General features: G+C 57.4%; 1 protein-coding gene across 1 annotated transcript; it reads right to left on the bottom strand.

The window, feature by feature from the left end:
- Nucleotides 1-799: 799 nt before the first annotated feature.
- On the bottom strand, nucleotides 800-4506 carry C1QA (complement C1q A chain). The gene is made up of 3 exons (XM_090023381.1): nucleotides 4356-4506; nucleotides 3616-3785; nucleotides 800-3356 (listed from the first exon to the last, which is right to left on the bottom strand). Exons 2-3 carry the CDS (start codon nucleotides 3776-3778, stop codon nucleotides 2788-2790), a joined length of 732 nt encoding a protein of 243 aa, XP_089879507.1. The 5' UTR covers nucleotides 3779-3785; nucleotides 4356-4506; the 3' UTR covers nucleotides 800-2787.
- Nucleotides 4507-22124: the final 17618 nt, after the last annotated feature.

Genomic DNA, 22124 nt, shown 5'->3' with positions numbered 1-22124 from the left:
TGCAGGCTGCATCCTCTTCCCTCTTCGCAGCCTGGCATGGGTTATCTTCTTAGAGAAGTTGCCCCGTGCACACAGATCCTGCTCCCCACCTGCCAGCCTGGAGCCGGGGCTGCACAGATCCAGGTGCTATCTCCGGGAAAGAGAGTCGCTGGGGCAAGGGGGAGCAAAGGCCCTGGAGCAGAAGGGAGCCAGGTCCACGCATGCTGAGGCAGGACCCAGTCCGGATCAGTGCCCCGTTGTGCTAGCTGATGGCTTTGTCCCAGTTGCGAAGGAGAAGAGGGTTTCCTCCAGGAGACTCTTGCACCTGGCTCACCTGCCTTCTTGCCCTGTCTCCACGCTGCAGCCCATGGGGAGGAGCAGGGACTCTGCTGTGTGCGGTGTAACAGGCAGTCTTGCCTTTTCCTGCCCTTTCCCATCCCCAAGTCCCCATCCTGCAGCTGCACATTTGTCTGCTGCCTCCTTTTGGGCCCAGGGGGCTGTGAAGGGCAGACCTGGCCCAGGCATCCCTTACACATCCCTGGGGAGAAACCTCCCTCCAAACACTGGCTCCTGGGACCTCCTCCGGGACGGTGCACTCTGAGCATGAACTCATTGGCCAATATTGGGATGGGGGCTGAGGCTGGGCAGTGTCTGCAAAGACTGGTGAGCTCGAGCCCGGAGGCCTCCTGCCCCTTGCTCTCTAGGCCGCTGCTATTCAAGACGCAGATGGGATGACATGGAAACGGTTTTGGGAGTGTGCCCGGGACACTGACGGCGCCACGCAGATGTGTGAATAGGACAGAAGAGCCAAGACACTGGATGGGAAAGCAAGCCAGCAAGGGGACGTTTATTTGTCTGTTCGTTGGACGGGTGTGAAAGGCAGGAGAGGCCGGAGCCAGCTCCCCGTCTGCAAGGCTTCGTACAGCGGGAGTCACCCTCTCCAGCAAGTCCCTCCAGAGAATAAAGGCTGGACGATGGCACTGGTGACAGCCGATCCCGTCTGGCACGGCGTCTCAGAGCACGGGGAGGATGCGGGTCGCTCTCACACCGGGGAGAGCCGAGCATCCCTGCACTGTTACGGAGGAACACGCTGTCTCCGGGGAAAGGGACGAGGCCTGGACGCAGCGTGCGGTACTATGTGAATGCCCTCGTTCCATGGGGGAGATGCAGGACAGCTGCCGGGGGTTTTGTGTGCCACTGACCCCTAGCAAGGCCCTTGCTGCTGCTGTCCTGCAGCGGGCATCTGCCCATCAGCGCTGCATGCCACACGTGGCGACGCAGGGGTGCTGGCGGGAAGATTAGATGCTGCTTCCCAGGCTGCTAGCTGGGATTGCAAGCCCCTGAGCCCGGAGCACCTGGCCTCCCAGCAAAGATAGCCCGTGTCTGTCTCTGCCCTGTCCCCCCTGGCATGGCTTCCTTAGCCAACCACGTCCACATTAGGGACAGCGCTTTCTCCGGGGCCACCCCTGGAGATGTGCACTCAGACCCGTGGCTGTGAAGCGCCAGCTGGGAGATGAGTTCTTCCTGTGATGAAGCTCCGGGCAGCACATTCGGGGGTCTCACCTGCTCAGCACACCTAACCCAGGTCGGGACAGGGGATGAAATGGGCTCTTGCTCCATCCCAGGGCTCCGTGCACTAAGGTGCGTGCGTGTGTGTGTGTGTGTGTGTGTGTGTGAGAGATGGGTAGGGTAGACACGGCAGTACCAAAGGAGACAGGTGCTGTAGTACATGAGGTCCTATCCTGGCTGCCGTCTGCTGCAGCAGGTGCAGGATGATCGCCACGTATGTGGCGCCCGTCTCATGGCTACTACACATCGGCAGAAAGCCCTGACAGCAGCCCGGGGGGTACTGGCATAGCCGCATCCTGTGCTGTCACGTACTTACCTCTGTGCTCAATGAGGGGTTAAGGGAAAAGTCTCCTCCCTCACCACCAGTATAAATCTGGAGTAAATCCACTGGTGTCAATGGGGTGACTCTAGATTTGCCATGGTAGACTTGGGAACAAAACTTGGGTCAAGTGCAAGACACCTGCCAAGTCTGTCTGCCAGAGCCCAGGGCTGAGTCCTGACACGGGGATGAGCAATGGAGCCAGCTGACGAGCTCGCTGGTCCTCCAAGGGCCCCGCGTGGCCCTAATGCTGATCCACGTGGCTTAAAGCATTAGCTGCCCATTGCCCCATGCCGTGGCCCCTGGTTCTTGCCAGTTAGAAAGGAAAATCTTTAAGGACCACAACGAGGCAGTGCTAAGCATGGGAGGCTTTCTGACTCGCACCCGAGCCATCCCATCACATGCGATGGCACGGCTCTGAATCACATAGGACCAAAGTCGGGGTCCCTTGACGTCAGTGGAGCAGGACCTGGCCTCTTGCCCCTCGCAGCTGGGTGCTTTAGCAACCTACTGTAGCAACACAATGTTGCCAAACAGGCCCTTGGGAGCTCAGCCTGTCCCCATCAGCGTCCCCACCCGGCAGGCACCTTGCATCCTCCCACCCCACGCGGTGTGCCCGGGCACTGAGCTCTGCTGCCAGGCGGGCGGGCACGGCTTTGGCCACGCTTCGCACAGCCCCGCATTCGGCTGCTAAGTTATACGGTGACTCCCAACCAAGGAGGGGGCAGCAGGTGTCTGTCCAGACCCCCCTGTCCCTCTCCTTGCACGCTCCTCTCTCCCACAAATACGCACGTGTGTGGTGCCCTCAGGCCAGGGCACTAAGCTGCAGTTTCTTGCTAAGACCTGGGTTTCTTTGCTATTGCAGGGGGCTTGATGAAGCTGCGTGGATGGGGGCTAGGTAGCAGCGTGGGGGCAGTCCATCACTCCCTCTGCTGGAACAGCATGAAGCCGCTAAAGACACTGTCGGCCTCGGCGCCGTCGAACACCCGGTTCCCGTTGTGCGGGTCGCTCTCAATCCAGACCTGGTCCTGCGCCGCCAGGCTGAGCACGCTGCCCCCCGAGTTCACCTGTAGCAGGCCGCGGCTGTTGTTGTCACAGAAGCTGGCCACCTTGGTGCCGTCCTTGACCAGGCTGAGACACAGGTTCCCGATGGAGATCACCTGGAAGGCGAAGTAGTAGAAGCCCGGGGTGGCACAGGTGAAGCGCCCTGTCTGCGCGTTGTAGTTGCGATCCTGGTCGGTGATGACGTTGTTGAAGACCACAGTGTTCCCATGGGACGGTGGGTTCTTCCTGGAGGCGGAGAAGGCTGGGCGTTTCTGGTCCCGGATGTTGCCAACCTTGCCCTTGGCGCCCGGCTGCCCTGGCTCGCCTGCGGGTCCAGGGGGGCCGTTGAGGCCTCGGTAGCCCTGGCTCCCTGGGTTTCCAGGCAGCCCGGGTTCCCCAGCATCCCCTTTGACTCCCTTGATCCCGGTCCTTCTTCCTGGCAGCCCTGGAAGACAAAGAGCAGGTGGATGATGACCCAGCCTTGGCCTAAGTGCCACACACCGCTCCACAAGCCCTTCCCAGCTCATGCCCCTGCCCCTGCCCCTGCCCCTGCCCCTGCCCCTCCGAGCCATCCCAGCCCATTGCCTCCAGCTCCCCCACTGGGGGTGTGCTGGCCAGGCCAAGCTATCCTCCGCTCAGGGCAGCAACAAAGTCCCAGGGACGACCTGTGCTCCCAGCCCCGTCAGCTCCAGCTCACGTCTTACCTGGGGCTCCAACATCGCCTTTCTGGCCTGGCCTCCCTTCCAGGCCGGGGACTCCTGGGTAGCCGTCTTTGCCATCTGGCGCTCGGCACACGTTCTCCTGAGGAAGGACAGTGCCCAGGATCGTGGCCAGGGCGCCGGCCACCAGCCAGAAGCTGCCACCCATTTTGCCTCTGCAAGAACAAGAGCCCCACGGGGCAAGGTGTAGGTTTGGGACCCCGTCGCTTCCAGCCACGGACACCAGCAGCCCCATGGAGACGGCAGAGCATGGGGGAGCAAGGACCCCTGACGCCGGACAACCAGATGCATGTGGACAGACAAAGCTGGGGTTGTAAATGCACACACAGCGACGTGCAGACACAGACCTACACGCACAACGGCATACAGACACGTGTGCACACACACACATGCTCAGACCCAACTCATACCCCTCCAGCCCCATCCGGACCTGAGCAGGACCTCTCTGCCTCCGGTGCACAGGACAGATCTGAGCTGGACGTGCCCTGCGCCGTATCGCTCTCAGAGCTGTGTTTGGGCTCGAGGAGAGAAACTGGGGCAGAAGCGGCTTTCCCCAGTCCACAGAGACCGTGCAGAGCGGGGATTGCAAGGACGAGCTGCACATTGGCAGGGAGCGGTGTCGGCAGCCCTGTTGCAGAGGCCTAGGGTAAAAGGGGGCTGGCAGCCTGGGGCATGGGGAGCCCTGGCCTGGGGACAGCGTGGGCCGGAGGCAGAGACCGACTTACCTCTCCCGAAGCAGCGGCTGGAGCTTTCCAGGCAGGTGGCTCTGCTGGCTCTCAGCCTTCCCCAGGGAGGAGGAAGGAAGAGGAGAGGAGAGCGGGGAGGGGGAGATCCGCTGGGGGCTCTTGCAGATCCAGGGCAGAAGCTGCTGGGTTTCACTTCCCTGCTCATTTCCCCTTTTGGGGCTTTTCCCTGCTTTGCACAAAGCTGCTGGAACAGCGTGGTCAGCAAAAGCCCTAAAGTTAGCATCTGAGCCGCAGCGGATGCAGGCAGAGTCTCCCAGCAGTGCCCCCCCGGCACAAACCCCCGGCCCAGCTCCGTGCCCGGATCCTTGTCCATCTCAGCTCCCCTGCCTAGCCCTGCCTGTTCTGGGAGCATCTCCGGTGACCGCGAGAGCTGCATTGGCTGTCCTTTTCTCCATGGCCATAGAAGTATGGAGCTGCCAGCAGTTTGCACGCAGCTTTTGATCATCTCGCCAGCCATGCACACGTTCACCTTCCCGGCTGTCCCACGTGACACGTCGTGGGGTGAGACTGTTGCCGCCTGCTCCTGACAGCACCGACCTGGCAGAAGCCGCCGTGCTGCTCTCGGTCCAGGTCTCTGAAGTGCCGCGTCTCCTTGGAGGGGTCGCAGCTCACTTCCCTGGTCCCAGGAGGAGAAGGGGGTGCAATTACCTTCCCATTAACAACCACCGTTTCAAAGCTGCTGCCCAGGTGCAGTCTAACGTTCTGTGCTCATTTCATACGGGACAAACTGTGGTCAAATGGCCGTCGGGTGTGCAGGGAATGACCAGTGAACCAGACCGGTCCTGAGAAGACTGCAGTCGCTAAGGCGAATGAAGGGAAGAGGCAGGAGCGATGGAGGAGGTGTTAGCTAGGGGGTCTCTGCAGGATTTCTGGCCTGCAGGACAGTCCCGTGGTCGGGGAGGGCTGCCAGGCTTCCCCATGGCCAACCTCTGTGGTACAAGGCATTAAAGGGACCTGGTGGGGACGTGTGGGAGGGAAGGAGGATTGTGTCCCACCATCACGCCCCAGGCCCCCTCCAGACCTGCGCGATTAGCCACCCTGAATTGCGGCCAGCAGCGAGCCCCCTTTGCAGACACGCAGACTCCCTTGGAGGTGGCGGCAGAGAAATCTTCTGGGGGAAGCGTGGCCAAGAGCACGGCGCGAGGACAGCGGGACAGGCAGGTTGGGAGCAGACTGCCCGGAGGAGCTGCGAGCAGCGGAGGCCAGAGGCGGTCTCCGGTGTCAGGGACTAGGAGTAGGGTGTGGAGCTGTGACGGGGACAGGCCGTGGCGCTGCCATCGGACGAGTTGCGCAGGGCGTTCACTGCCTCCGTGCCACCAGGGAGGATTTATTTCCTATGGGGTGACAACGTTATCGATCAAATGCAGCCTAGCCCCCACGATCCCCCAGCCGCTCCCCTGCTCTCTCTCTTCCAGAATCGGTCCTTCCTTTTGCCGGGCGGGGGAGGCCCCGGGTCGGGGGTAGAGGACATGGCGTAGAAATAAGCGGTGTTGCCTCGTCTCCTGTCCTTCAGGCCCGGCCGCGCAGGGCGCAGTGGACGCGGGAGGCAGCCGGTGGGAAATGGAAACCCACGAGGTGGCAGTGTTGCCTCAGCCACGAAACTGGGAACCGCCGGACGTGGCAGCCCGGCTGAGACGGGCGTCCAGGGCCCTCACAACCACCGCCCCGTCGCCCCCGCGCAAGAGGAGCGCAGGCCGCAAGAGGAGCGCAGGCCGCACCGGCGTCATTCTCCAGCTAGCTAGCTAGCTGCATGTCCGTCCGTCCGTCCGCACAGCTGTCCGCCTGTCTGTGCATCCGTCCATCTAGCCGGCTAGCTATCAGACTCACGGAGAAGTGGGACCCAAGGGACCCCCACAGGTCACTAGTCCAAGCCCCTGCCTGAGGAAGAGGATCAGCCCTATTCGAATCACGCTATGCAAATCCATGATGTAGCCTCTCAGTAAAACCACCCATTCAACCCTGACACAAGCACAAGACGTAGGATGCTGACACAACATCCTAACCTGCCACAGGTAAAGCAGGGACACTATCTATCTATCTATCTACCTACCTACCTACCTACCAAGCTACCCACCCTCTGCCCAACCCCCTGGTATCGAATAAGGCTGGCTGTGGCTATGGCCGGGAGCAGCCAGTGGCGTTGCCTCCTGCCCCGCTAACAGCTACAACTGGACAGGACTGGGAAGGGACTGGGGTACTGCCAAGACCACTGCCGCTGTGAGACGGTGCCTGCTGCAGGAGGGGGCTCGTGCGGGAGTCTCTGGAGACCCTCAGCGGCCGGGGAAACGGCGCTCCTTGGCTTGTGAAACAATAGCCGGGAAATGTCAAAAGCAAGGCAATCTGGCGGGGCCGCCTTTGATGCAAAGGCGAGATGGAGCTGCGTGATGCATGAACACGCAGCAGCCGCAGGACGCCGGCAAGCTGCTTGGAGTTAGCGTGTGACAGAGCGGTAGCACAAGGTGAAGTGGTGCGGGGCGAGGAAAGCGTGTCTGCGGAGTAGGGCCTGGGGGGCACGGCGGGAGCGAAGGGAAGGTCAGGTTGGCAGGCTGTCTGCTCAAGTGTGTCACTAGCAAACCCGTTCTCCGCGCCGCTCACCTCGGGGGCCGGCAGCATTTGACTCTGCAGAGAGAGACGGGCAGGAGATGAAAAGGAGAGGGCATGCGGGGCAAGGGACCTGATGGGGGGTCCGCTAGGGTAATGAGCTCCTCCACTTCCTTTTGTCATTGGAAACGTGTCAAGTGCAGGAGGATTTCTGTAGGCTCCTCTTTGCTGAGACCTGAGTGGCAGGACAGGGCAGGAGAGGCGAGAGAATAGGAACAGGACACTGCCGGCTTCGGCGCAGAGAGGGGAGACGAGGGGTCTTCTCCAGTCACCAAGCACAAAAAAGTCCCCATCCGGGTGGTTCTGGCCCAGCTGGTTTGACCCCAGCGAGGGCAGAGTTCAGCTACCGGGGGATGCCAGAGCCCTGCTGCAATCCTCTTCCCCAAGGCAGCCCCAGGAAAGGACCTCCTGCCCCAAAGTACCTGGGCTAGAAAAGCCTAGCTCAGGGTTAGCACCCAGGGGACAGATCGTGCCCCATGCAGAGGGGCACACGCCGCAGGCAGCAGGGAGAGGGTGTCCTCCACCGGGCAAAGCATCGGGTCACCCCCTCTTCCTTCCTTGCAACCCCAGTCAAAGTGGTGCTAGGGCCGGGCAGCAAGCAGATGGGCACATGCCCACAGGGCACAGCGTTGCTGGGGTCCTGGGCCGCGTGGCGGGGGGCAGCCTGCATCTGGGGAGCCTCTTCCTTGCCCTGGGCCTCGTTCAGCCCTGGAGCAAGCCAGAGGTGAGCTTTCTCCCTGCCCCGCGCTGCCCGCTACAGCGCGCTCAGCCCGGGGGGGATGGCAGCACCCCGAAGCCTCCCCGTTAATCCCCGGCCCCTAAACCAGCTCCCTCCCTCCGTGTCTCCCTCTCCCCCCGCTCCCCCCTTTCTCCTTCAAATGCTCTTCCCCCTCTTTCATCTCTCCACTCCTCAGCTTTTGGAGGAGCTGGATGTGATTTCTCCCCCCTCCCTCGTCTCACTGTGTTTTATAGCCTTTGATTCCCATCTCTTTATCTTCCCTTCTCTTTACCCGGAGTCCACTTTGCGGCACGTCACTCCCGTGCCTTTCATGCGGCTGTTCCCCGCAGCCTGTCATCTTTGTTTCCGCGGATCCGTGCCTCGCGTGCCCCCTCCTTCCCCCCGAGGCGGCTCATGGAGACCCAGGGCCTTTTCTCCCCTCCACGCTAGCCCACGCGGGGCTGTGCAAGCCCCTGCACCCCCCGTGCCGTGGGGCGCCCGAGCCCTGCGCTCTCTAGCAGCTTCCCTGCTGCGATGCTGGGGCTAGAGCAGGGGAAGTTCACCTTCTCGTTTGCCAAAAATATGTCTTTGAAAGTGCTCTGCGTAAACCCCTGCAGAAGCCCCTCTACCCTAGGCTGCCCTGTGTCCTCACTGGGAAAGCAGGCTGTGGGACTGGCAGCCTGGCTGGTGACGACAGTCCCCCACAGAGCCCTGGAAGCATCAAGCCATGGCAGGAGAGATGCTCGCAGAGAGAGGGAAGCCGGCTGGACAGGCTGCCGGGAGCCTACAGCCTGCCCGAGACCCCCTGGGCTTTGCTACGTGCAGCCCAGGACGCTGTTGGGTTTGGGTTTTGTTGCAGCAAGCATTGCCTCTCCAGCTGCAGCTGCAAGGGCGTCTAGGGAGAAGTCAGTCACATGTGGATGGGCAGGAAGGGTGATCTTACCCGCAGCAACACGCTCGGCTTTGCACATCCGTACAAACATATGCGGCCTGGCTCGTGGTGGCCAGATGTATTTTTATCAGGGGCGCTGTTGCAGGAAGACCAGGGATTGCACCGAACACCCCTTTACCTCTCCCATCTCACCCCTGAACCCTAACCCTAACTGCCCCCCACCCCCAAGGACTGCTCCGACCTGCCAAGGGAGGCTTCTCCAGGGAAAACAGGACAGGATTAGAAGAGGAGAGAGGGGAGAAGGAAGTGCTGTCTTCTGCCCTTTCCTCTCCTGCTGCCAGCCAGCCCCTTCCCACGAAGGGCCAAACCCAGCCGAGCTCTCCCGGTCCCTTCCACCGTACAAGACGTGGCACTGTCCCGCCAGCCCAGCCGGGGTCGGGAAGCTGTCCTGATCCACGCGGGGTTCCCTGGGCCAGGGCAGGCTCTCCTTTCCTGCAGGACATGACAGCAAGGAAACCTTCGATTTACTCTCAAAGAGGGGCACCGTGCTGCGGGGCTGGCTGAGCACCATTGCGAGAGAGGCTAGCTAGGCACCCTGGCAGGACGCGGCAGGGAGCTGGAGCGCCCCAGACGGAGGCAGGGACCCTGATTAGGGTGCCGGCCTGGGCCAGGGCCCTGAGCAGCTGCAGCTGCAGCGAGTCACCCGCTAACGAGCCCCGCGCAGTGCAGGGACAAGGGCTCCTGGCTGGCTGCCGGGGGCTCCTCCTCTCCATTTCGTCCAGCCGGGGCTGGGGTCTGCCATGGCCAGCCTCTGGGTGCCTGTTTGCTTGGGGTGTCCTGGCTCCTGACCCTGGCTTCAGCTTTTCCCAGAAATCGGCTTCCTCATTGCAGACCCAGGCGTAGCTTGTGGCCTGGACTTTGCCTTGTGGATTGCCCCTCGGCCGTGGTCACTTGGTTGCTGCCTGTCTGGATGCTGACCCTGTAGATGCTGCTCCAGTGTCTCCTTCCAGCTCTGGTAATTAGCCCCCAGCCCCTTCACCCTCCCTCGCAGGCCTGACTCCCGCGCCCTGGGCCGGTCCCAGGCTCTGGGGTGTGCGACGGCCCCTGGGCTCCGTTCCAGCAGTGCGGGGGGACCTGGCCCGTCCCGGTGTCTCTTGCCCCTTTCCGGATGCGAGCCAGTGTTGCAGTTGTGGGGGTTTCCTTTGCAGCTGTCTCCTGCCCCTTTCCTAGTTGTAAGCCAGCGTTGCAGCCGGGGAAGGCAGATGTGGGAGGCAGACATTGCCCCCCCGTTGCTGCATGCCCCTTGGCAGCAGAGCATAGTGACCGTCCTGTCTGCGCTGCAGGTGTTTTGGGGCTGCAAAGCAGCACGGGTTCAGAGCTGGACTCGCAGTGGGATTGCTGTGGTGGGATCTGGGCCAGATTGGTGGTTTGTAGCATACCCGCAAATCGGCAGTGTGCTGCCTCCTCGGGCCCTCTGCAAGCTGTCTAGGGCTGCGGTGGTCAATTTTCCAGCTGGATGAGTGGCACGGCCCGGTCCGCTGGCTGGATCCAGCATGGGGTAGGTGCTTAGGGTGTAACTCGGTATGCCAGCCTGGTCCTGCATGCTGGGGCTGGCGGGGACAGATCCAGCCTGAGTGCCAGATTCAGCCTCAGAGCAACCTCAGGATCCAGAAATTTGGCAGCATCAGTTGCCATGGGCTAGAGCCCTGGTCCCACACTGAGCTAGAAGGGAAGATTGTACTGCCCGCTCTTCCTGCCGCACAGCTGGTTTGTAGGAGGCCTTACAAGTCTCTTCAGACCCTCCTCTGCTTGCTTCAAAATTAGGAGCGAGGACGTTTTGGGGCAACCTGTTTGTGAGTCGCACAATACAGGAGACAAAGACTCTCATTCACAACAGGCGGGGGGGTTGCCACCGCCAGCTACTTCCTTCGTAGCCAAATGGACATTTTGTGAGCTTGTCCTACAAGACTGAGCACATGCTGGCAATGGGACCGGGAGCAAAGAACTGCTCCAAAACTGCTCCTGTGCTTGCTTGTGTGTCTACAGAGCCCTTAGGATGGGCAGCAGCGCTGGTCTGTCTGCCCGCCTCACCACACCCGAGTCCCTTGCAGATGGAGTCAATAGCAATTATCCTGGCTCCCAGCACTCGCTGTTGTCCTGCAAGCAGGTTGTACAGCCTGGGCTTGTCCCGGTGAAGGCCAAGCAAATCCTTGCGGAGCAGCGCTGGAGCTTCCACAGGCATTTTGTACCATGTTTGGGTTGGGGACAGGAGAAACTGGGACATTTCTGGTGGCCTAGAAGGGTTTGCTGAGACCCCAGCTGAAACAGCAGGATGTGGGATGGTCACTTTTTGCTGGGTACATAAAATATTCTGAATTTGCTGCTGCCTGGGGTGATCCCATTAATTGCCTAGTTAGACAGACCAAGTGGGCTGGAGGGCAGAAAACGAGCAGTGCTTTTTAAAGCCGTTTCGTGCTTCTGATCGCCTTCTCTTTCTCTGCCCTGAGTTTTTTGGTATTAAAATGTGTTCAGGGCCTGACGGGCCTCCTAGAGCTGCCGTGGGGTGCCATGGGGAACATGCCGCAGCCTCCAGTCCTTGCTCCAGATTGTCAGGGCCTGCAACTATTTCATTTCCTTGGCTAACTTGTTTGATTGTTTCCCCTTGCTTTAATGTATTTGTTATTTATTAGCTCGCTGCAGTAATGAGCAGCTGTGGATTGATGGCCTGCCATGGAAGTTGGCCTCCACTGATGTCTGCCACTGAAATCTGTAGAATGGGAGGGTTTGAAATCAAAGGCAGACGCATTTTGGGCACGAATAGTGGAGAGGAGAGGAGAGCGAGTCTGCTTCGCAGGTGCAGTGGGATCGGGGCAGTGTATCTGGATGCTGGGGCTCGTGCCCTCTCCTGCTTCCTCTAAATACTCTGGTGCGGCCAGTGGAGATGGCTAAGGTGTGGCAGGGGCAAAACGGGAAGATATGCAGGGGAAGCAACTCATCTGGCATCTTCCTGAGGTGAGGCCTGGAGTCGGGGTAGTCCTGAGACGGCCCCGGCACTGACCTGCCAGCTTGGGATTTATTACTTCGGCAAGCTCTTAATTTCAGAGCAGCGCCGAGGGACAGGGAAACGCCGGGCTCATAATTAATTACTGATTTTCCTGTAATTGAGGTGATTTACTGCAGAACTCTCTGTTTGATTATAGTGTGGAGGAAGTCATTCCCCGGCATTATTTTATTATTATTTTTTGTCAGTGACCTAATCGGGGACCTGGTCCGCACCCCAAAGCCCAGCCCCGAGCCCCCTGCACTGAAGTGAAGCTGGGCAGAAGGGTTTTTTACCCTATTTCCTGCATACAACATACACCACAATTTCCAGCAGCTCTTTTGTGGGGGGAGCATATTGTCTTACAGTTTTGCCAACCACCGGTAGCCAAACAAAGCTAAAGTCTGAGGATTTGGCATTTTCCCATGGACCAAGGTCCCATCAGGAAGTTCTGACCAGTTGCAACACATGCCATGGGCCTGAACATCAAACTGCTATTGAAGGTGAGGGGATGATGGCACGTGGCGTCCCTGAGATTAATACTGATTGCTGAGGGAGGTGGTGGCTTCACCAGCTTTTGATGTCTCTTAGATCAGGCCCGGGAAAGTGCGCCTTAACAAAACAGCTGTTCCAAACCAGGGTGCATAGGTGAAAGTCAATGGCCTGTGCTATCCAGGAGGTCCTTCCTGGTCTTCGCCTCTAAGGATCTGTGCACGGTCTGAGAGATGGTGCGTGCAAATGACTCGAATCTGGGGAGAGCATCTGCAAGTGCAAGACATAAGTCTCCCAGCTCGGCAGGGAATGAAACTCCAGCCTGAGCCCTGGCAAAGCCTGGTGCGTGCAGAAGGCGCGGGGCGGTCCAGGGCCTGTCAGATGAGACAGTTGCAGGGAGCGTTTCTAGTCCTTCGGCGCTGCGGACGGTTCCTCCATCAGACGCATGCATGTGGCTGCCTGATTGCTCACGGAAGCGACTAATCCGGGCGGAAAGGAGCCCTGCCTCTTCCGACAGTCCGCACACAGCCCAGCTTCCACCTCAATGCATAGGCACAGCGGAGGCCATGCCCTGCTATGCCGCTGTTGCGTGGCATGCTTGCACCCACCCCAGGGGAGGAGAATACTTAGCTGGTTCGTGAGAGGAGACCCAGCAAGCAGGACCTGCAGCTACGGGCCAGGGCTCGGCAGCCTTGGAGGAGCAGCGGGCCAAATGAATGCAGCTCAGACCCAGGCAGCTTGCTCGCCAAATTGCTGGCACGTACCTGCAGCCCACTGCAGTGCAACCTGGATCCTCCCTGCTGCCAAATTGCTGTAGACGTCCAGGTTTTGTGACATGCCCTGGTGCCGCTGGATCCGGCCTGTGAGCTGTGGGTGGCCGACCCCTGCTCCAGGGTCTTGGGTTCACTACCTCAATCCATGAACACAGCCGGGCTGCTTGCTTATTCGTGGTCCAAGTCTTCCAAATTCCTGATTTGAACTGGGTGATGGGTCACCAGCATCACGTGCTACCTCTCTGTGCCATGATGGGGTGACTGCTACCCCTAGCGCCAAGTTTCCGCTGTCAATGACGGAATAAATCTGCTGCCTTCAAATATACTCAATTTATTTCTTAGAATCGGCTGCTTTTGGCAGTAAACTCAGTGCTAAGAATACAGGCAGATAGTTAATGTGAAAAGGATGCAACAAAATGATGTTACTAATCCCTACAGATTTTATTATACATCTTGCCATAGTTGGTGCATTTCCCAAAGTCCCAGCTCCTGGAGTCATGTGACTAAGGGACACGCAACTATTGTCTGAAGTATAATAAATACTGGGCACTCCTGGTCATGTAGAAGAGACTGAATGCATTGCCAGCCTTTTCAAGGCCCAGATGCAAGAAGGCAAACACAAAAGATTATAACATTTTATTTTTTTTTAAAAATACTGTGGGTTGGTTTTTTTGGTGTGTTTTTTGTTTTTAAAAGCTGGTCTCAATTTTTGGGTCTGCCTTATGGTTTCTGAATGGTTGCAGCTGGTAGAGCTGCTCAGCACAGCTGAGTCCCACATTCAAACCGGTCTTCCCAGAGCGTTCCTGCAGCAGCCAGGGGCAAGGGTGGGTTGGGAGATCAGGCCTCGCGGAGTCCAGCCATTACCCTTGCTTTGGGCAGCGGATTGCAAGAACAGCCCAGACACGCCATACTCAAGTGGCGCAAGCTTCACGTTGGTTATCCTAGCCTCTGATTCCCCCAGAGCTGGAGAGCTCACAGATGCACCAGCCCCTGGGGCACTGCCGGGCGCTGCCTTTCCCCGGTTAACCTTGGGGTGCAGTTTGGAAAGTGCAAAGTGGTGAGTGGGTGCCCCTGAGCCGGCTCTGAGGCAGGTGGGCATCTGGGCTGGGCAAGAAGCAGCCTTGGGGGTGGCACTGGAGAGGGCTCTGGTAGCAAATGGCCTGACTCAAATTAAACAGCAGCAAAAATCAAGTGTGCTATTTACTAAAGAGCAAAGGGGGGACACCTAGCATGCCTTGAACTGCTTAGCACCGGAGTTGGAGGGTGTGGATGCCATGAGGCCCAAAGGATAAACCAGGAGCAGGTGTGACCATGCTCTGGAGCCTGGTGGCGAGTCTCCGTGCCAGAGACTGGGTCGTTGTGCACGTGTATACGCATGCAGAGCTCTGCAGACAGCCCACAACCAGCGCGGCATTGTCTCCTGCAAAGACATCCTCCACCCCTAACATCCTGACACCAAGACGAGAAACGAATGGGCTTTTGGATCAGGGTTGAGAACAAGTAGATAATCTGCATGCAAAGTACTTGCCTCACAGGCATTCAGCTCATGTGATGGAGGCAGGAGACGGGGAAGGTTTATTATACCTGGGATTATGGCATTATTTGACAACAGCTCGCCGTAAGCCGATCAGAGGTCCAGGAAACAAATGCTGCTCTGCATTTTTATTAGGGCCCAGCACCACCGAGCCGCATCATCGCCGAGGGCGGCTGCTCCCTGCCTGGTGCACGGGTAGGGGGATCTGCCAGATGAAGGCAGGGGAGGAGAGGGGTATATCACGTGTTACAGCTGCAAACACCCCTCCAGTCCCTCGACATCTAAGACTAGCATGGAGGCATAGACCAGCCACACACGCATCAACGGCTACTGCTTGTCTTCATGGGCAAAGCTGAGGGCTTGATTTTCTGTCCAGGTAGAGTGACACTTTCCTGGGTCTGCCTGGGCTTTGGAGCATGGGGCGGGCTCGGGCGCTTTCCCTTCGCTGCGGAAGCGAGAGGGCCTGCTTGCTCCTCTCTGCCGTAGCTCAAATGGGCCGCCACCGCCACCGCCACCGCCACCGCCACCACGCCCAGAGCGCTCGGGGCTGCCTGGCTGGGCAAGCCTGGGACAAGCTGGGAACAGTGCTTTCTGAGCCATTTTTTAGCTACTCATTTGGAGCTGAGTTTCGCGAGCAAATCCCTCCCGCACGCTGTTTATCTCCGTTAGCGGAAGGCTATGATTACCGGGAAATGAGGCCACAGACACGTGAATCCTCAGCCGCACGAAGCCAGCCGTCGAGGCAGGGGACTGCCGAAAATGTTCCCACCAAGTGCCGTTATTAATTCACGTTCGCAGTCATTGTAATAACGACTCCAGTTGCTGTGAATTCAATTGGCATTAGCGGCTCAGTGCCAGCAGCTGGGATTTGCTAAGGAAAGGAGATTATGCAAGCACAGGCTTGGAGCCCTTTGCGATGGGCCCGCGCCTCTGCCAGGGGGTCGGCTCCAGTACGACACAGGCAGGGCCAAATGCAGCCGGCGTCCGGCAGTTGTGGGTTGCAACGGGGCTGCTCGCGGGCCCAGGGCCACGAGCCGCTGAACAGAAGCCGCGGCAGCGCAGCCTGCTCTGCTCCGTGGAGGGGGAGACCGGCGTGGCCCTCGGGTGGGCCGAGCGGATGCTGCATGTGGGCTAATAATGATAATTTAGCACTAGAGGCCCTTGGCTGCCTCTGCTACCTCCACCTGCTCCCGCCTGTTGTGGGCCGTCCTCCATTTTTAGGTCTGAGTCTGCATCACCTTCGTCTTGCTTGTCCGGGCGGTCTTCCCTGGGTCTCTGGTTGCCACCGTCCTTGTTGCACTCTGATTTGGAGGTTTTTAAGACCTGTGGAGGTTTTGAAATCCTGGCTGGACAAAGCCTTGGCTGGCATGATCTTGTTGGGGCTAATCCTGCTTGGAGCAGGCCCCTTTCAACCCACATTTTCTGTGGTTTCCTGCACCGGGGTTGGGTCTCTGTACGGTTGAAACACCTCGCTATTGGCTCTTGTGCTCCGGTCCTGTGTTATGGTGCGGCAGAGGTTTTTTCCGTAAAACCGTCTTTCAAAATGATCGCGCAATCTTGTTTGCTTGTGAGAGAGCCCAGATTTGACTGCCGTAGGGTGCATGTGGCCTGGTTAGGATTAGACAGGCTCCAAGCTTTGTTTTTTCCTTGGGATGAGCTCGGATGACAAGAGTTTGTGTGGTGCAAAGCCGGCTGTATTTCTTGCTTCTTGTCTTCCTTTAATTTCTTCCTTTACACTAGCATGCCGTGCTGTGATGGAGCCTAACTACCTAAAGTAGGTCACTTGCTTAAAATCTGTGTTGATAATGGTTATGGGAGGTCCCTGGTTTCCCGCTCCTCTGTTTACCAGCAGATGCTGTGTTTTACATCTCATCAGAGCTCGTTCCCAAAGTGAATGTCGCAGGCCAGCTGGGACACGTGGAGACTGCAGACCTAGCAAAAGTCTGAGCGGGGCTGTCTAACTCCCATGTAAGAACATGCAGGAGGGCTGGGATAACTCTGAAATAAGCTAGCGCAGCAGTGGCACTGCAGCTTGGGGCTGAAAGGTAGGGACAGAGCCCTCCAGGGGGAGAAACCCCTTAGCAGGGCGCTGCATTTAGAGACGTGGCCCCTTCTTACGCAGCAGCTCTGCTCCTTCTCTGTTGTGCCCCTTTCTTTCCTGGCCAGAGGCAGCTCTGCAGAGCCAATGCAGCTATGGCGTACAGGGCTATACATTATATTTCTTCACGCAAAAGCACAAGGTCTGTAAGGCTGCTGGCTCCTATAGTGCCAACGTGTTACACAACGAGGAAGCTCTGTGCGCATGGGAGCACTGCCAGGTTTACATGTATTGGCTAATGTAGGGCAGGTCCTGATCCATGTCTTTCCATAGGAAAAACTTTCTCAGTAGGAGGGAGGTGAAGCACCGGACCAGGCTGCCTGGAGAGGTGGTAGCATTTCCATCCTTGGAGGTTTTTAAGATGAAGCCTTGGCTGGGATGATGTAGTTGGGGCTGGTCCTGCTTGGAGCAGGGGGTTGGACTTGATGCAACCTCCTGAGCTCCCTCCAGCCCTCGTGGTCTATGAATCTGTGGGGCACACGGATGCTGGTGACTGGCAGCGTCCTAAGGAGCGTGCTCGAGCCCAGGAGCATGGGCAGCCGGTCTTCTTGAAACGGGGCTCCTCTTCGTGCGATGCCTCCTGTGATCCCTTCCTTGGGCTTTTGAGAAATAAAGTCCACCTCCTAGCATCAAGCACCCATATTTTTCAGTAACAAGAACAGGAATGCAATGCAGCTGGTTACAGAGCTGGAAACCTGCTGCCCAGATCTATCCCTGAACAGCGGAGGTTTGTCTTACATGATAGGAAGACCTGAAACGTGCCATGTGCATCTTCTCATCATTCTCGAGCACGACCGGGGAGAAGATAGATCGGCACGTCCACGTGTGGTGTCTGCAGAGATCAGCATGGTGCTGGAGACGTGGGTTAAACCTGTAGACAGCACACATCGCTGTTGGTCTGTGACCTCGGTGTCTCGTAGCCCTGAGAGTCATTCTTTTTCAGTGAGTTGAGATTACAAATATCTTGCTAACGAAGGTATTGTGGGATGGCGCACTTTGTCCAAACGAGATGTATTTTGGGCGCCGTCTGTCAGTGACAAACTTCCACCCCAAGAAGGATGCTGAACATCGGAAAGGGGCCGTGGGAAGAGCCGAAAGAACAATTCTGCTTGGAGGACCTGCCTGGAAGGAGCTGAAGAGCACCATCTAATTTATCCAAGACTGTGTTAAGAGGTGATTTGGCCACGGCCTGCCATAACTGCAGAGGGAGAGATGCTGAGAGCAGGGGCAGAGAGGCAAAACGAGATGCAGTGGCTGGAAAGGAGCTGGACACATCCAGGCTAAGAAATAAGCCCTGAACTCTTACAGCGATGACCATTCACCACTGGAACAACTTGCCGACGGCTGCGGCGGATACTCCATCACAGAAGTGCAGCCCGATGTCTCTCCAAGACTGGCCCCAGCTCTGGCAGGCGCTCCGAGTGACTGCGGGCGGCTCCCCGGCCTGGAGCCGATCGAATAATCAGAACCGTCTCTTCTGGCTGCCTTGCAATCTATGAAACGATGGGTACTCCCTGTCCCGGTAATGCATTGCCGGGGCTCGTGGCTGGTGGCCCCTGTCAGCAGGTTTGAAGGTCAAGGAGTGAGTGATGGGGATAGGATGTGACACTCCATTTTCCACATGGCTTATGTCAGTTCGGGAGAGGCAGGCGCAGCTCCATTAGCAGAGGGGGGCTCCTGGCTTCCCACTGCGGCTAAGCCATGCAGAGAGATTTGTCAGACTTGGTGCTGAAGTGATGTTGTTGCTGCGCTGGTGCAGGAGACGGGCGAGGATGCTTGTGAGCGATAGCTTTGATGGGACCAAGTGGATGGTTGGTGCAGAGGCAGAGATGCTTTTGGGCATCACGCTGCCCTTCCTCAGGCCTTTGAGACGGCAGCGTACAGCAGAGGGAACAAAAGCTTTATAATCTCTCTGATACTCACCAACCCCTGCGATAATGGTCCTGCTTAACAAGGTTTTTGTTTTAAACTATACCCCTATTCCCAGTCTATTCAAGGCCTTTGTGAGCTCTTTGTGGCAGGGAGCTTGCTGCAGGTGCTGATGTTACCATGGCTTTTGCAATTGCAAAGGGCCTTTCGGGCACAGCTGTAACACAGATCTGAAGAATAATGAGTTATCTGAGCAAAGCTAAAGCTGACAACACTATGGGAGCCTCCACTGTGACATCTCCGCCACCCGAGACACCGCCGCCTACCCCAGACCAGACCAGAGGCAGCACAGCCGCCTTTGCACGGAGCTGTGTCCTTGGGCCCAGGGGAGCGGGGACCAGCAGCACTTACCCCTGCCCACGTCCAGGACCCCGTGCAAACTGCCTCTTTTCTCTTTAAGCACCGATTCCCCAGGGCACCGCGGCCTGTGCAGGCTTGGCCCAGGTGGAGACAGCTTTTGGCAGGCCAGCCTGCCCAGATTTCTGGCCCTCCTCCAGCTTTATTAATTGCAGTCTGCTCCTGTGTCAGCATCGAGGCAGCAGCTGCTCAGTGGCGGGTGACGCCGGCCCCCTCCACGGAGTCTGTATCGTTCACGCTTGGGAAGCACGTCGGGATCCTTTGGGCGCAAAGCTGCTTGGAGGCACCAGGATCGCTGTTATTCCAGGGCAGCCTTGGGATTTCCTGCCTCGGGTTCGGTGCCGAGCCTGGGACCCCCCTACAGGAAGGTCCCGCGGGTGAAATCGCTCCCCATCCTTCCCTCTTACGACCAGCTTCACACTGGTTTCAGGATGCTGCCGCCTCGGGGCGGGGCGGGGGCGTTGATAGAAGTTATAATTTACAGATCCTCCTTTACTGGAGACTGCAGTTGGGACCCGGGAGACGGTGGGAGCATCTACACATTCACTAATGCACCTTAGATACTGCCTGAAGAAGGACGATTGTACCCAAAAGCTTGCAAAGAACTTTTTTTCAGCTACTTGGTCTAATAAAAGATATCACATCTATCCAAAGAACCTGGCCTGCCCATGTCCTTAGAGCAATACAGCTACCACCCCAAACCCAGCAACCTCAGATACTGTGCATTTAGTTTAGTACTTGCTTAATAAAGTACTAACTAATAAACGAGTAAATTGGATGCACCCAGGAGTAAATTGGGTGCTTATCTTGCTGGGATCCTGTGACCCCAGCTGACTTCCTGCCCCTTGGGCGGGGGGCTGGACTCGATGATCTCCCGAGGTCCCTTCCAGCCCTGATGTCTATGAAGTGCACAGTAATAGAGTTACCGTGCAGTAGTGCCAGCGCACAGGTTTTTTTATGACACTTACTGTACATTAGCCTCATACCTGCACAGTAGGCTATTAGCACGGTTTTTAACCGCCACGTGCCTGCGCAGTGTTATTAGGCTAATGCGCACTAAGCGGCTCGTGTAGATGCACTGACTGCCTTAGGGTGGTCAGGATAGCTCCTCTCAGGCGCATACACCCATGTTAATTGAACCTGGTAACCGCGTGGTGTCACAAATGGCAAAGGAGAGGGAATCTGGGAGAACTCGTTCCAGACCAAAAACACAGTTGGAAGCTGAGAGCGCATGGGGGGATGAGACTTCCTGGCTGGACAGTAGTGATCTGCCTGCACACATCTAGTCCCAGTAAATGGACGGTTAGTGATGGAAATGCTGCAGCCTCCCCCTGCTCTGGGCAGCACGGCCGAGAGCTGGAGGGTGCTCAGACACGGGGGCAGAAGAGAAAATGACAAGCCATCCTGTATGGTGATGGGGGAGCACTGGCTGCTCGTGACACCGGTACCGTTAAGACAGCTAAATTAAGTTGTGCAATAAATCCCAGGTGAAAGGAGTTAATATCCGCTGACCACCCCACTCAGATCCAGGCAGGTCCAGTAAGCCTCAGTCCTGGGCCAGCATTGACATGGGCACTGCTCTCCTATGGAAAAATGCTTCTGTTTTCTGCAGTCACTCCAGCTTTCAAGGCAAACTCGTTTTGGAGTGGCTAATATAATGATGATTAATGACAGCTGCACCACCCTTCTTTTCATCCCATTATCGATCTTAAAAAAACCCCCAAAAACCCCAGCGCAGAGCTGGAGATTAATTAATTCTCTCAAGAGCAGGGGAAAGTAATCAGAGTGAAATCAGATAGAATTTGGGACTGGAGCGTAATGTAAATGAGGCGCCGCTCAGGTTTTGTTGGGGGTCTGAAAGGACTCAACTTCCCAGCCAGTCCCCCAGGAAGGGCTGCTTGGCAGAGAAAAATGCTGTGACAGCAGCAGGTAACACGGGAGGAATCTAGCAGCTCGGAAAAAACCTGCTGGAAACTGCACGTTTGCTTAGAAAAGTCAGCAAGTGATTTCCCAGCAACGTCAGCAGGTCCTGAATGGCTGCAGTGATGCGAGCTGGGGATGGGGCACATCTGCCCCATCGACTGGCTTCCCCTCGACACGTCCCCCATGCACTGGCTTCCCCTCGACACTGGGGACGTGACCCTGCCTTTGCTGGCATAACCGAACTGCTACAGCTTGGACTCTGTATGGACTCCGTATTGACCAGGGACGGTGGCTAGATTGGCTCGTGCAGTCTTGCTAAGCTCAGTTGAAACCCAGGCACTTCTCTAGCATAGTTACACACCTGCAGGCAATTTGCACCGGGTGTCTAGCCTCCACCCGGGCTGTGATAGACACCCACACGACCAGCCAAATCTAGGTGCAAGGTGCAATCCTGCACTAGGGAAGAGTTTGCATTGCCCTTTGGTATGTGACTGCAATGCAAGTGCTTGTTGAACTGGTCAGACCCCAGGAGTGCTGAGGAAGGGGTAGTGAGATGAGATGGGAGCACTTGGATTGATAATGCATGCATGAGAGGCGTAGATTCGCATATTTGCAATTCCCATAGGCTGAGGAGAGACCTGCTCCTCTGTATAGGATGTGCCTGGGGATCTCCTGGCTCGGGGCTTCTGCTGCTTAGCTGCATTTTGACTTTCTGGGAGCTGAGCGGTTTGCTTCGGCTGCGTCTCTCTCTAAATCAGCGGTTCCCAACCTGGTACGGGCACCACCAGTGATACGCAGGCAACCTGCTCATGGTACACGTTAAGAGTTTTCTTTATAGTTCTGCTTTTATATGACAAAAATTTGCTGGTGGTACTGAAGGTTGTATGGGTGGCGTGCAGTCTGTCAGAGTTCGGGAACCACTGCTCTAAGCCGCGTGCCGGGGTAGCTGTGTGCCCATGCAGCAGCTAGGATGCAGTCTGGCTTGTTACCAGATGAAGCTTTTGAAGAAACATTCAGGGCTATATTTGTGCTGTCTTTCATACAGCAGCTTTTTTCACCAGTGTAAATCAGATGCACAGAATTTCTCTCCTAAGACAGAAAAGGGCTGGTTGACTGCGACGATGAGAGACGGCAGGGGTACCTGGAGCTGATAACTACTCTGTGGGTGTAGTTTTGGGGGGAGTTCTGACTTTTATAGGACCAAGATGGGGGCCTGTTCTCCCTCCAGGGAACAAGACCCTATGGTTGGCACCAAGGGGGCACCTGGCATCTTGCCGCAGGAAAAGGGGCCCCTGGAGATGAACCCCTAATGGGTTCTTGGCTGCTCCCTTCCTGCAGGGATTGTGGGGCATAGTCCTCGTGGTGACCACGTCTTGCATTTTGTGCAGTGT

This window comes from Crocodylus siamensis, chromosome 12 (genome assembly GCF_052110815.1).
Source record: "Crocodylus siamensis isolate JL-2025a chromosome 12, ASM5211081v1, whole genome shotgun sequence".
NCBI classification, from domain to species: domain Eukaryota; kingdom Metazoa; phylum Chordata; order Crocodylia; family Crocodylidae; genus Crocodylus; species Crocodylus siamensis.
The sequence above is the reverse complement of the archived record's forward strand: the minus strand, read 5'-3'. Positions and strand labels throughout refer to the sequence as shown.

Coding starts and splice junctions, on each gene's coding strand:
- C1QA (XM_090023381.1), bottom strand. CDS start 3,778: ATGGGTGGCAGCTTCTGGCTGGTGGCCGGCGCCCTGGCCACGATCCTG. Junction 3,357..3,615: donor AGGCGATGTTGGAGCCCCAG/GTAAGACGTGAG, acceptor TTTGTCTTCCAG/GGCTGCCAGGAAGAAGGACC.